This window comes from Mytilus californianus, unplaced genomic scaffold (assembly GCF_021869535.1).
Source record: "Mytilus californianus isolate M0D057914Y unplaced genomic scaffold, xbMytCali1.0.p SCAF_4, whole genome shotgun sequence".
Taxonomy (NCBI): Eukaryota; Metazoa; Mollusca; class Bivalvia; order Mytilida; family Mytilidae; genus Mytilus; species Mytilus californianus.
Window position 1 is genome coordinate 32,724,212 of NW_026262690.1, and position 14,844 is coordinate 32,739,055.

At 32.0% G+C, this 14,844-nt stretch overlaps 1 protein-coding gene across 1 annotated transcript in view; it reads right to left on the reverse strand.

Annotated features, from left to right (window-relative positions):
* Positions 1-14,844, reverse strand: part of LOC127736905 (WD repeat-containing and planar cell polarity effector protein fritz homolog) — a 34,522-nt gene that overhangs the window by 18,311 nt on the left and 1,367 nt on the right. The window contains exons 2-9 of the mRNA XM_052247469.1: positions 11,640-11,700; positions 10,586-10,630; positions 9,480-9,527; positions 7,029-7,099; positions 5,710-5,769; positions 5,298-5,418; positions 4,392-4,525; positions 3,834-3,911 (exon numbers count right to left, since the gene is read on the reverse strand). Coding sequence (XP_052103429.1) covers positions 3,834-3,911; positions 4,392-4,525; positions 5,298-5,418; positions 5,710-5,769; positions 7,029-7,099; positions 9,480-9,527; positions 10,586-10,630; positions 11,640-11,700 — 618 coding nt within the window. The remainder of the gene's footprint in view (positions 1-3,833; positions 3,912-4,391; positions 4,526-5,297; positions 5,419-5,709; positions 5,770-7,028; positions 7,100-9,479; positions 9,528-10,585; positions 10,631-11,639; positions 11,701-14,844) is intronic.

The window sequence follows — 14,844 nt, forward strand, 5'->3', positions numbered from 1 at the left end:
GTTTTTTTTTATATTCAGAATTTCAGATGCAGTTCAATGAATTCTCAATGTATACAAAACTTCATAAAAATCAGAAATACAATGCAATAATGTATACGTTGCATTTAAGTGTAAGTTCTCTGATTTAGCATTAAGTGCCAGTTTTTGTAAGAATCAGGCAATTTAGAAGAATTTCAAAACATGGCAGAAAAAAAACCCACTGACCTAACCATCCTATTTTGAAGTTACCCTCATCCTGAGTTAAATATAGTAGGTCCTTCGTTTCTGTGTGTCTGGTAATTCGATAAATCTCTATATAAATTTTGGTTTAAATGATAGCAAATTACAGAGTTAGCTCCCCATAATTAGTAATTTCTAGTGCATTTCAACCAAATCATATCTTGAAATACCAGAACGGGAAACCAAACGAAGGTATATTCAAGCACCATTATACATTATGAACTAAAATTAATGTAACCTTTAGTGGGTTTTTTTGTCATGTTTTCACCACTGCCTGATTCTTAGGCAGATTGGCACTTAATAGCTCATTGCTTTCCACTTTTTGCTTCTGTTACTGTTTTCAAGTTTTATAGGTAAATCAATAGATCAAGTTTTTTTATTTTATTTTTAGAATTCAATTATCTCCCTTAAAATCTGATTGACATATGGTCTGATAATTTGATTAGAAAACATTATTGATTTCTATATTTCTTGTATTTTATTTGTTTCTATAGGTATACTGTTACTTCTCTAAAATCAATTGTCTTAATCAATTATGTATTAACCCACAATCTGTTTCTAGAAATGCATCACAAGAAACTTATTTTACTCACTGATGAAGGGTGACATTCGGTCTATGGCAGATTGTTGTCACATTGGCAATCATTCCTCGTCACCATATTTTTATTTTACTAAATATTAGGCGATTATACATAACAATACAAGGTAAGATATATATATATAAATCTATCTACATTTGTAACTCATTTAAATCTTTCCATTTTAATATTGTCAAGTTAGTGTACAGTGTGATATAATAAATAAATCTGCATAATGAAGATGGTATCATTATTTTAGACTTCACAATGACCTTAAAATATGATCGCATTTTGAATTAGTTTGACACCATTTTATGTAAGGGGAAATGGGAAAAACATCAATGACATGATATACAAAGATATTTTGTGAAATAAGCTGTCTAATAGCTATTATATGACTCTAAATAAGCTGTCTAATAGCTATTATATGACTCTAAATAAGCTGTCTAATAGCTATTATATGACTCTAAAAGCATGGCTAAACATGGATAGTCATGTTCTCTGGAACTATATGTCCACAGGAACAAAACACTAACTTCTCATCAGGAAAGAACGTGATCAAATGGAAAGATATGACAGAAACATCAGGTTCATGAGCAACTTTTTTGCCATTGTTCATATCTTTAAAGGTTTCTTGATGGTCTTGAACAATACATTCAAGAGTCCACAAACTACAGAAAGGTCCAGTCTTTATGGTACACTTGGAAGTGATACACTTTGAAATTCATCTACCAACGTTTTCTGGGAAACCAAAAATATAGTGTGAGCTGTGAATACTTTCCAGCAATTGTCAAGATAAAGAACAGCAATAAAATAACTGTTCCTTCTATATATTGGTTATATAGTACACATGGTACAGTTTCATAGGATATTTCTTTCCATGTTAATCCATCACATATCTTTTCAATCTCCTAATGATAAATAAAACCGATGATGTGTACACCTACTCATGGCATGATTTAAGAGTTAGGTTCATTCTTCGCTTATTTGGTCAAGTAAATTCAACAAAATTGAAAACTTTTATGATACCATTATTGATAACAAATCTTCATTGTCTGAAAGGTCTCAGGGAAATTTAGCTATATAATTCATCATGTTAAGAGGAAGATTTGTACTATTTTCAGAAAAAAAAGGCTAATTTCAAAGTTCAGTTGGCAAAAATAGCATAGTGCAACTCAAAAAAATTGTGTGCCAGCAAGTAGAAGATTAAACAAGCTAATTTCTTTCAGCAAAACTGTATTACATAGTATTTATGTCCTTTGCCATTCAGAGGTTGCTTACTTGAATAACTATAGGTTCTAAATCTTTGTGGACAAAAATGATGTTATTTTTAGACCCTGATTATTGTTGAATTGGTGTTTTATTAGCATTACCCCACAAACTAGGTTTAAAACTATGCATAGTAAACATTGTGTTTAACCATTGCCATAGCTCAAATATTTATTGTTCTTTTAAGGGTGTAAAATATTCAATTTGAAAGATACATTATGCTTAAAAACTCATTACTATAAAAAGAAAAACATGTTCATAATTGAAAAATATTTTACAGAATGGAGATAAAAGAAGATCTAAAGAAAGTAGAGGAATTTAAATTCGATGATATTCTTCCAAAGAATTCTTGCATCTCAGACTTTCGCCAAATGTATTTGAAGAAACAATCAAACACTGTCATTGATAGCTCAACTGAAATACATAAAGAGCTCATCTGTAAATATAACCTCTGTAATGATCTTTTGAATATGTATCTGAAGAGAGAAATAATTACTAAACAGCTAAGGGTCAGATATAAAGCTGGCAATGACTTGTGGGAAGTTAGAGTTAAATCAGAAGAAATGAAACTTACAACTAGAATGAAAGCATTCTTACAAGTTATGAGTGAGAGAGGACTGGAATTTTTACAAAAAGAGGATATTTTTCAGGATTTTGTTGAGATAGATAATTCCACAGAAACTTTTGTTACATATAAAGGTAAAACTGTAAATCTTAAAATCAATCTGGATGCTATTTGTCCACAAGAAAGCAGTGAAGACTTTCAATTGAAAGACAATCTAAGCTTGACAACAAAAGCTATGCATGAAGGGAATTCAGTAACAGATTATCCTCACCATGAATTAAACAGTAATACAGGAATAAAAATTGATATTATTGGTCAAAATGAAGTCTCATGTGGTCCTACAAGACCAAGAAAAGGTATTTTAAAGACAACAAAACATATGGATTCATTAGAGACTCTTACTCAGCCAATTGTTGAACTTGATGACACAGATAGTGAAGATGATTCAACCAATCAAAACCAGGATACAGAAACAGATGCAAAATGTCATTCAATTATTCTAAATTTTGTTTTGAGCTTAAGAAGGTCAATTCCAGCAGACATTGTGCTTAAACAACACTTCTCAAGACTTCTTTTAAATAGACAAAGAAATATGCTAATGGTTTTTCACCTTGGTCCTCTGATTAGGGACCAAGAAATTGTTCTTTATCAATACATTAGCAGCAAAGATTCTCTCAACCGTAACATCACATCTGAGGAAAATAAAGGTGAAGAACATCCAAACCTTGATTCCTATATCAACATATGGATGGAAAATGAAAATAAACTTGTCCATCAGTTTTCAGAAACAAAAGATAGTATAAAAGATTCTATCTATGAATATCAAGGCCTTGAAAAATTACAAATTAAATCTGAGAAGATAAAAAAACAAAAGTCTAAAACTGACAAGAAAAAGGATAAACTAAATATTGATAAACTAGACTATGTTTCATCATAAAAACACTGTTTCTCTAAAAAAAAAACCATTGATTGAGTACATGGAAGATAGCTTTTTGGTGCTGTTATAAAAGAAATAATCCTTTTGATTATTTTTTTTTTTAGGATTTATAGTATATTTAATGAAAGTGAAAATAAACAGATAAGTGATCATGAGCATAAGAAAGGCCTTTTTTAAGGTAACTACATTGCAAGTCTGACTATGATCTATGGCTCAGAAGTTTATTTCAGAAATAAATAATGTAGTGAATATTTCTTTTACTCACCATATCTTGACGAGTATTGACTGATACCCTTCTCTCCAAACGTCTACCTAACGGTCCTGGAATGTCCATCTGTACTGTCTGTTACAAAATAGTAGTAAAATATAATGTAAAATTTAGCATGGTGATACATTGTAAATATTGGTTTTTTTTAAGTTAAAATTGAATATCTTGTGAATGACAAATATTATGATGAGAAAATTTGAATTAATTTCTATTAGTAGTCATTAAAGAGCATTATATGGCAGTTTACAGGACTCTACAAAGTATTTTCAAATAACTCCATGGGATTTTTCATTGAGATTTAAGCTTTGTAATGCTGTTGCTGTTACACCACTGTCTCAGGTTTATGAAGGGTTGACCGTTTACAAATATGTTTAACATGTCACATTCTATATGTGCCTGTCAGATCCTGTAAGTGGTTGTGGTTGGTTGCTGTCTGTCATATTTGCTTTTCATTCATTGTTATGTCATAAATCAGGCTATTGGTTTTTTTGTTTGAATGGTTTTTCATTTTGTCATGTCTAGGTGTTTTGCATAAAATATTGACACGAAAATTACCTTGGGTTCCCAAGCTGATATTTTTTCTAATCTCTTTATAGCCTCCCCTATAGGAGGCCTCTTGATGAAGAATCCATAGTCAACTTTAGGTTTGTCAGGATATGTTGTGATGAAAAATTGGTCAGAAACAAAAGCTGGAAGTAATCAAATATTTAGAATAACATTAGCAAAATACTGTAGTGTAAAATTTAATACTCCTTCTTTTTGGTGAATGGACCAGTCAAGACCCATTTTACCAATTTATGGTATAAGGGGGTGGGACATGACTGAAGGGACAAAAGCTTTGATGTACTGTTAAGGTTAGTCAGAATAATTATTAATATATAAATTTCAGGGGAAGGGATATGAAAACATAAGATGTTTATCAATCAATGATATGACAGGGATGGGCATCCCCCTGGGAACAAACCCTACCGTGAACTCAAAAGTTCTTACCAAGGCAATTATGAATATAAATAGTTTAGGTTTAGGAATCTAAATCATTTTTTAAATATATTCAATGATTTATTATATGAGGAGGTTGGGCAGGGCTTGCAGATGTAAACCCTTAAATGCATTGAAAAAGTCTAGCCATGGCAAGAATGAATATATATGGTTTTAAGGTTGATATACAAAAAATCAATAATTTTACCCTGAAGGACAAAGGTCAAGGTCAGACAGGTAATCTTCATTGGTATGCAGCATATGGTCTTGAGGTGCTACACCAATGTGCCAAATATCAAAGCTTGTGTAAAAGGACAAAAGAGTTATGTTCATGACATGAAAATGTCCAAAAAACAAAGATTTATTTTGACCTTGAAGTCAAAGTTCAAGGTCACAGGAGGTCAATCATGATATGTGATTACATGATATGGAAATACATTTTCACATGTCAATAGCAAACATTAGACCATACTTTATACTTACCATCTGACACTGTTTCTCCGATACCTTTACCAACCAATGATTTGTCAATAAAAATTTTCTCAGCATCACCACTAAAACAGCTGAATACAAATGTTACTATGGCCATATTACTCAAGGCAACCTAAAAACAAAGATCAAAATGGCCATATCATTTAATGCAACCTTAACCATAATGTGCATGTGACAATGGTCATATTACTCAAGGCAACCTGAAAAAAAAAGATTACAGTAGCCATATTATTTAAGGCAACCTGAACACAAATAGTAAAATTGCCATACTAAACCAATCAACCAAGCAGAAGTTGGCATGTAGAAATATTTGGTTTCAAAGTTCATACCAGTAATACATTGGAGCTGAGCACTTCAACATACCAACAATAATAGAATTAAATAAAAGAAATATTTGATTTACCTGTAATACTTTTCTACTTCTCCATCTTATATGAACAACTTTGTGTTGAGACAGTAGCTCCTGTTGATGAAATAAAAGTGCTTATTAGGAATACTTAATTAGTATTTAGACAGTAACTCCTATTAGTAGAATAAGTATATTTAGTATAAATACTTAATTTGTATATATAAAGTTGGTTGAGTATGTGTTACAATAAAAAATAATTTTGTGTTGACAGTAACTCGTTTTGATTTTCATTAATACTTTTTAAAATTTAAGTTGGTATATATTTTTTTCCAATTTATAGTGGTCTAAATGTTTTAATCAAATCAACAGTATACAGCAGTAAGCCAAAGAACATGTCCATAATATATAAACTTCAATAGCCAGCTGATGCAATGTAGTGGTCTTGAGGTAACAGGTTCACCCTGAGTGCAGGATTTTGTTGGTTTGATATACAGCTGGGTCAAGCTAAAGTCTTTAAAAATGTTACTTCTCCAACAAGCATGCAGCATTTTGGAGTAAGAGCAAAGACTGGTTGGCTCTGAGTCAGAATGAATGGATGATTTACTGCAGACTTATACCTTGCAAGCCAGGACATTTCAAAAATCAGACCTGGTATGAAAGTCTATGGTCTTGAACTAAACATGGTATATGCATATCTCATTACCCTGTTATCTTCCTGAATATACATGTAATATTTGGCCTTGGACATACCACTACACAGTCATAAACAAGAATGCATGGGTTGTAATGCTAAGCATACTGTCATATGTCAGTTTGGTATGGTCAAAACGTTTGGTAACGTTGGCATATTTTTAAGAGAGTGCTCTCTCCTTAACCAGTTATTGGGTTTTGCGTATTGCGGCACAAGACCATATTTGGTTTATATAATAGTTTTACAGTTGTTTGTTCTATTAATTTATTGTGACCATACATGTACATGTGTTTGTGAAATAGAAATTGTTAATTGAAAAGCAGTAATTTTATTCATGCCAAAGTAAAGCATAAAAATACCCCACTTGTAATTTAAAGTATCGGCAAACAGGAAATAGGTTTCTGACAGATCTGAAAAGTTCTTACACAATACAAATCATCACTGTCAAGCCACACACCAAATTTGAAGTCATTTGGTTTATTAGTTTCCGAGAAAAGAGTAATAGACAATGTGATTGCAATTTAGCCCCGACTTAAAGTGGGGATATTATAAATAAATTATTGTGCCAGTTGTCTTTATGAAACTTTATGTTGAACTTTTTATTATTCTCAAAACAGGAGATTCATTTCTATGGTTTTGATCAAATGTGAAGGGAGATATTTTATCTTGTAATTTAATTTACCTCTACTTCCTTCAAACCATCCTTTAACTTTTCTGGTCTTTTATTCTTTGGTGACCATATCATATCCTGGGCTTTAAAAATTCAATATTTCATATGTATTCAAAATGCAATTTATACATCTATATAAAATGTTATCTATGTTTTCTATGTAAAAGATTAAATGTTATTCAATCAGGTTGAAATGATATAGTTAGTAAAAAGAAATCTTCAAATAGTTTATCAAATAAACATCAGATCTGATATATCCAACATTTTGCAATCATACTGAGATAAATTTAAGTAATAAGCATTTATAGGTCATAACATTCAGGAGAAATTTATTTCTCTGACTAAGGTGGTCACTCTTTTCTTTTTTTTGGTGAAAATTTATACATTTCTAAAATCTATATCATTATAAGATAATTTCAAAATAATTTTACACTAGGATAAAATTGAGAATGGAAATGGAGAAGTGTCAAAGAGACAACAACCCGACCAAAGAGCAGAAAACTTTTTTTTCAATTTTTATGAATTTTTTATCATTCAATTAATAACTATTTTGCCTTTAAAAAAAACTAGACGCTCTCAAGAGCCTGTGTCGCTCACCTGATTCTACTTTGGTTTTGGAAATCATGTAAAAATAAATTAAAATCATAACAGATACCCTAATAATGATTGAGGCCAAATTTGGTTTAATATTGGCCCCGTAATTTAATCAAAAACAGAAGACTTTTGTAAAGTTTACAGAAATTACCAATAAATTCATTGAAATTGTAGAAAATGGCTTCATAAGGACAATAACTCCAACAAGATGTCAATTGACAATTTTGCTTATGTTGACTTATGTGTAGACCTTCTTTTCTTGATATTTTTGCAGTTTACAGTAGATCTCCATCTATAAAGATACATGTATTAGGGTCTTCATCAGCACCTCATAAGGAACATTTATGCCACGTTTGGTTTCATTCCATTCAGTGCTCCTCTAGAAGAAGCATTTGTATGTATTTCCCATAGGGTCTTATGTTAAACTAAGTCCCCTGCTGACGACCATCTTGGATGATGGTTCGGCTACAAAGTAACAACACTTGGTCAGCACCTCATTAGGAACATTCATGCCATGTTTGGTATCATTCTATTCAGTGGTTCTCTAGAAGAAAACATTTGTATGTATTTCCCATAGGGTCTTATGTTAAACTTACTCCCCCTGTTGGCAGCCATCTTGGATGACAAATCAGCTACAAAGTAACAACACTTGGTCAGCACCTCAAAAGAAACATTCATACCATGTTTGGTTTCAATCCATTAAGCGGTTTTCTAGAAGAAGACATTTGCATATATTTCCCATAGGGTCCTTTGTTAAACTAAGTCCCCAGTTGGCAGCCATCTTGGTTGATTGATTGGCTACAAAGTAGCAACACTTGGCCAGCAAATCATTAGGAACATTCATGCCATGTTTGGTTTCATTCCATTCAGTGGTTCTCTAAAAGAGAACATTTGTATGTATTTCCCAGGAGTCCTATGTTAAACGAAGTCCCAACTGGCGGCCATCTTGGATGATGGATCACCAACAAAGTAACAACACTTGGTCAGCACCTCATAAGGAACATTCATGTCATGTTTTATTCCATTCCATTTAGTGGTTCTCTAAAAGAAGATATTTGTATGCATTTCCCATAGGGTCCTATGTTAAATTAAGTCCCTCTCTGGCGGCCATCTTGGATGATGGATTTGCTACAAAGTAACAACACTTGGTCAGCACCTCATAAGGAACATTCATGCCATGTTTCGTTTCATTCCATTCAATGGTTCTCTAAAAGAAGACATTTGTATGTATTGTCCATAGGGTCCTATGTTATTCTAACTCCTCCGCTGGAGGCCATCTTGGATAATGGATCGGCTTCAAAGTAACAACACTTGGTCAGCACCTCATAAGGAACATTCATGCCATGTTTCGTTTCATTCCATTCAGTGGTTCTCTAAAAGAAGACATTTGTATGTATTGTCCATAGGGTCCTATGTTAAACGAAGTCCCCCGCTGGCGGCCATCTTGGATGATGAATCGGCTACAAAGTACCAACACTTGGTCAGCACCTCATAAGGAACATTCATGCCATGTTTAGTTTCATTCCACTCAGTGGTTCTCTAGAAGAAGTTCAAAATGTAAAAAGTTAACGACGACGAACGACGACGGAAGACGACAGACGTCAAGTGATGAGAAAAGCTCACTTGGCCCTTCAGGACCTCATAAGGAACATTCATGCCATGTTTGGTTTCATTCCATTCAGTGATTCTCTAGAAGTTCAAAATGTAAAAAGTTAACGACGACAGAGAACAACTACGACGGACGCCAAGTGATGAGAAAAGCTCACTTGGCCCTTCAGGCCAGGTGAGCTAAAAATCTATCTTAAAATTGAAAGTTGATTTTCAATGATAGACAACACCTGAGGGCTAAACAGGTTACATGACACCTACCTTCAGTGAATGCTTTCTTCTCTTCATTATATAGTAATTCTGTTGTTCCTTTTTATGACAATAAAATAAAGATATCATTATTATTTTACTTTTTTAACTTCCTAACAAACAGTTGCATGCCTTTTTTCATACTAAGCTTACACCTATACATAAATAATAGTATCTGAAAATAAGAAGTACTTAGGTGTCTGACAGATCTGAAAAGTGTCTTAAATATTTGAAGTCAACACTGTCAAGCTGCATACCCTATACATTAATAAAGTCATAATGTTCAGTAGTGACACAAATATTTAGTTCATTGCACATATTATAAAACGGAGAATGTGTCCAAGGGACATAGATGAAGCCCTTGCTTGCATATAAAGATATAAAGGGGCATAACTCCAGAACAGTAAAAGTGACGTCACCCAAATTAGAAATTAATCTGAGTTTGTGGTAATAAGCATTGTGTATAACATCATAACATTTGGTTGAGGAAAACTAAAGTTAGAGAACAGAAACCTATTTCCAGACGGACATACAGACGGACAAGAGTAAACCTTAATGCCCAATCCGCCACGACAGGGGCATTAAAATTCCAAATATTGACAAACTTGAAGTAAGTTCTGACAGATTTGAAAAGTGATCACATGAGGTCACCACTGTCCATCTGCTGACCAAATATATAGTCATTCTGTTCAACAGTTCAAAAGTGTGGGAGAAAAGTGTCACAAAAATATATGTTATATGAACTGACGACTTGACAAACAAAGATCATTGCAATACAGCTACCAATATTAAGAGTTGGAGTATTAAATGTACAGGACGTTAACAAACTGCAGTCTTACTACAAGCAACTGAACCATGAAAAATGTTATGTGACTTAAATCTGGCAAGAATTTTTAAACACATCTGCATAACAATTGATATAGCTTGATGGTAATTGGCTGTGAACATTACTATACAAGTTTACTTGGAAGCTGGGAGCACTCTTTGTTTTTGTTTATTTGTCACTGTGAAGTGTCTGTGAACAACCTAACTATTGATATGAGATCTACCATAGATAATCTGTAAGCATGTGAATTTTGATAGCAAAACTCTTAACTTTAACAAGTATATATTTATACCCGACTGTGATTTATCATGATAACTGTGACAGCCAATTACATCATCTACAAAACAAAGATAATATATTATTATCAATTTGCATATTACAAGAAGCTTTCTGAAAAAGTTTTGACCGTTTCGCCAATTGTATCTTATTGTTTATTAACATATTTTGCTATGACAGGTGTACATTTTGGCAAATATATACAGGTATAAGAAAACTGCATATTCTTTCTAATCAATATAAATGCAATGAAAACTAAATTTGCTGAACCGAATCAAAACAGCTTTGTATGGAAATCCTTTTAATTGATGAAATCTTAAAATGTTTATAATTAAATGCAGACAATAATAATTATTTGGTTCAATTCATAATTTGATACTAGAAAAAAATTCTGATTTAGACTTATGTACAAGATTTTCATTACATTTGCGAGTATTCATTTTACAGCTCTCACTCCAGTATAGTACCACAAATATTTAGTATATAAGAAAAGTAATAATAGAAATATTTAAAAATTGGAAATATTGTTCAATATCTTCATATTATTTGATCAATAATATTAAATAATCCAAAGAAATTCTTAAGAACTTAAGTTCTAGATGTCTTATCATGCTTGTAATCATCTGAAGGATGAAAATCGATAATTTATAATGTATAACATTATATGATTCAAAGGACATTTGCTTATACATATTCTATTTCATTATTACTGATCTCAAAGAAAGTAGGGAATTGAGTCTGTTACATTAAATATGTCTATTCAGTGGTTGTCTTTGTATTTTATTGTTTTTTGTCCTTTAAAATTATTTGTGTTCATGGTAATCTTTTATAATCTCTGTGAAATTCATTCACACCTTGTCAATACTGTTGTGATTTTAGAGCATAACAAATGTTATAGCAACTTTTCCATTGCTGAAAGCTGATTGTTGACCTCTTCATGACTTTTGTAGTTTTTATGTCATCGGGTCACTGTCTTGTTGCCATTCAATTGCATTTTGTACATTTCATATATTACATATACAATGTACTTACATGACTTATCTAATTTCTAATGACTATATCCAACTTACCTGGAATATTATATTGATCTTTGAGGGACAGAATAAATATTTCTCCCATGCAGCTTGCCATCTTCAATCAGAAATGGAAATGATAATACTCATAAAAATGAATACCCAATAGATTCACTTGCAACTTACTGCTGGCTAAAAAAAATTGAAGTAGATGGCAGTTGGATCAGAGAAGCAGAACTGTTCTTATCTACAATAGATAACAAGTTTTCTTCATATATAGATATAAGAAGATGTGGTATGAGTGCCAATGAGACAACTCTCCATCCTAGTCAAAATTTGTAAAAGTAAATCAATATTTATTTGTACAACAATGTACAAAATTTTGCTTGTCCGTTTTTAAAGGACACATGAACCAAAATAAGGAATTTAATAATAATCATAACTGGTTTCTGATACCATCTAATTCTATATAGAAAATTTCAAGATATAAACAATGAGTAGTGTCAAAATATAACAGGTGGATTGATCGCATAGGTAATAATCTGGCTAATCCGATTTTGTAGTCGCACCTTGTTGATTTTTATTACTTCAAATGAGCAACAAATTAATTATCATACAAGCATAATCTCCCTAGCTTGGTGTACTGTACTATAACTAATTAAACACAAAAAAGAAATTAGTAGGGCAATGCACTTTTAATGAAAAATAAGACAGCTTAGGTGACTGTTCCTTTCCTTACTATCCTACCTTCTACAATCTTATAGGGTGGAAATTTTTTATATCTCAGTAATTATAATATTCTTAATAGAGCAAACATTACCTTAACGAGTCAAATAACAATGGTGGTCACTATACATTTTTGTAGATCAAAATATGCTGATTTTTTGCTTACTTTACAGTAACAATCTATTTTATTTATATCATATCTATCATATCTTTCTATTTACTTCTATTTCATCTAATTTTTTTATTATGCATCAGGTCTTCAAACTGATATCATAAGTAGTTCCTATCAAACTGACTTCAGCTGAAAACTAAACAATTCTGATGCCAATATCTCGCCTTCCGCTACTTTCCATTCTTGGATTGACAAACCCTGAATTTAAGACTTGACATCTTTTGTTTCCATTTTTCTTTTTAAAACTGTGGTATATTTCTTGGATAAAAGTATACAGTGGCTAATTGCTTCTTGGCAAGACTTACTTCAACCAAGATGTTTATGAGAGCATTGAGAGTATGCATTTGATAATTTTATGTTTGATCATAAAATTTTTGTCTAAATAAAATGTGTTTATTTATCAATGCTGGAAAGACATTCAGGCCTGAAAAGTGCTGACTGGCTGATGGAACAATAAAAAAATTGATGATGGTGAAATGTAATGGTAAAATGGTAAAATAAGTAATATGTCAAAATACAAAAATGTACACTTACATACTACTACATTTACTAGTATAAGTTGAACACTGTTATATATACTTCAGAAACATCATTCTATTTTCTAATTGTTATTACTATATAAAGCAATGTATCAGTGTTTTCAATAAGAGCCAGCAACCAGTAAAATCCGTCACCTATTGCGTGTTTTGTGCCAGCTATTAATTTATTGACAAAAATATTTCATTCAAATAAAAAGTGCTTTTCTCTTCCCATCCAATCAATTCTGGAATAGCCCTTAGTGATAAAGACTTGCAATAAGAAGAACATTGAACATGGAAAGGGGTGAAGCAAGCCATGTCATATAAAATCTGCAAAAAAATCACATTAACTTTCAATTTTTGAGGAAAAATTTAAATGAGCTACCAAAAATGGACAAATTAAGAATAATAGGTCAAAATCTACTCAGTACAGCCTAGATACCACCTCCTGCAATCTAGATTTTCAAAATTTTCTCTGGGGAATTCCCCCCGAACCCCCAGCTTAACAAGGAGGAGGGATACCCCTCTGTCGCGCCTGCGACGCTCGGTTCGACCTTGCGGCCCTCATGATTTGCCTGCTAGTTACATTTTTCTTCCTCTTATTCAAAAAATTATTGAGAACACAATGTATGATACTTATGTACATATTATAGAATAAATGCATGTTTTCAATATTTTATCTAAGTTTTATTTTTTAAGTAATTAATTACATGAATTAATTAATCATTTGGTAAAAAAAAGTCAAATGTAATGTGTAATTTAATTGAAGATTTTGTAATTGTATGATTAGTTTAAGCCCTTAAAGGGTTGGGGTATATTTAGTATAGCTGCAGAAAAGAAGCTCTTATGATCCTTAGGATGTAATTTTTTTAAGACAAATAAATCAAAAATTATCCCAAAAGTATATGAAATCTTCAACTGTTCATGATCAGAATACATATTAAGGTTCATCATAACAAATGGACAAAAATGGCTGTGTTTAGACCTCAAAAACTACTCTGAGTACAGACTAATATGTGCAGTTTGAAGAGTTTTAAGGCCTGGCATCCACTAGATATATAAAAGTTAAATGCATTTTTTGTTTCAGAAAGATAAAATCTTTTTTGGTTTTCATGAGCATTTTTTTTTTCATTCCTGCAGAAGGTGCAAAAATAAACTAAGTTGGGATACAACTTTGAGATGCTCCCTCTCAGACTCAGGTAAAAACTGTATTGTATTGATTGTCCTTGATTGGCATGGACAATAGATATCTACACAACTATAGGTGAGTTAAAGGGTGTAACTGAGTGGACAGTATCAAAAGCAATTCAGGTGTTTGTTTATTTTTACACCTTCTGCAGGCACGAAAAAAATTGCCCATCAAAATCCAAAAAAGATTTTATCTTTCTGAAACACAAAATGCATTTAACTTTTATATATCAAGTGGATGCCAGGCCTTAAAACTTTTCCAACTGCACAGGTGAGTCTGTACTCCGAGTAGTTTTTGAGGTGTAAATACAGCCATTTTTGACCGCGAGAAGCTCTACTGTGATAGTCGAGTTTGGCCTATTTATACACCTTTATTGCTAGGATTTCAAACTCCTGTGATGAACCTTAAGCCATAACGATTGGATATTACATAAAGGTTCCCAACCAACAAACAGCAATCATTCTTAGATTTTAAAGACACTACTTTTTAACAAACAGTATAATATAGTAACTTATCCTTCTAAATATTTGAATGCTGCATGAAAGTAACTGTTTTATGTTTTAACTATTCTCCACATTCATAACGTACTTGTGAGGAAACCAAATAGTGCTTTTGAAATATAATTTTATTTTATGGTGAACCGCATGAAATAAGAAT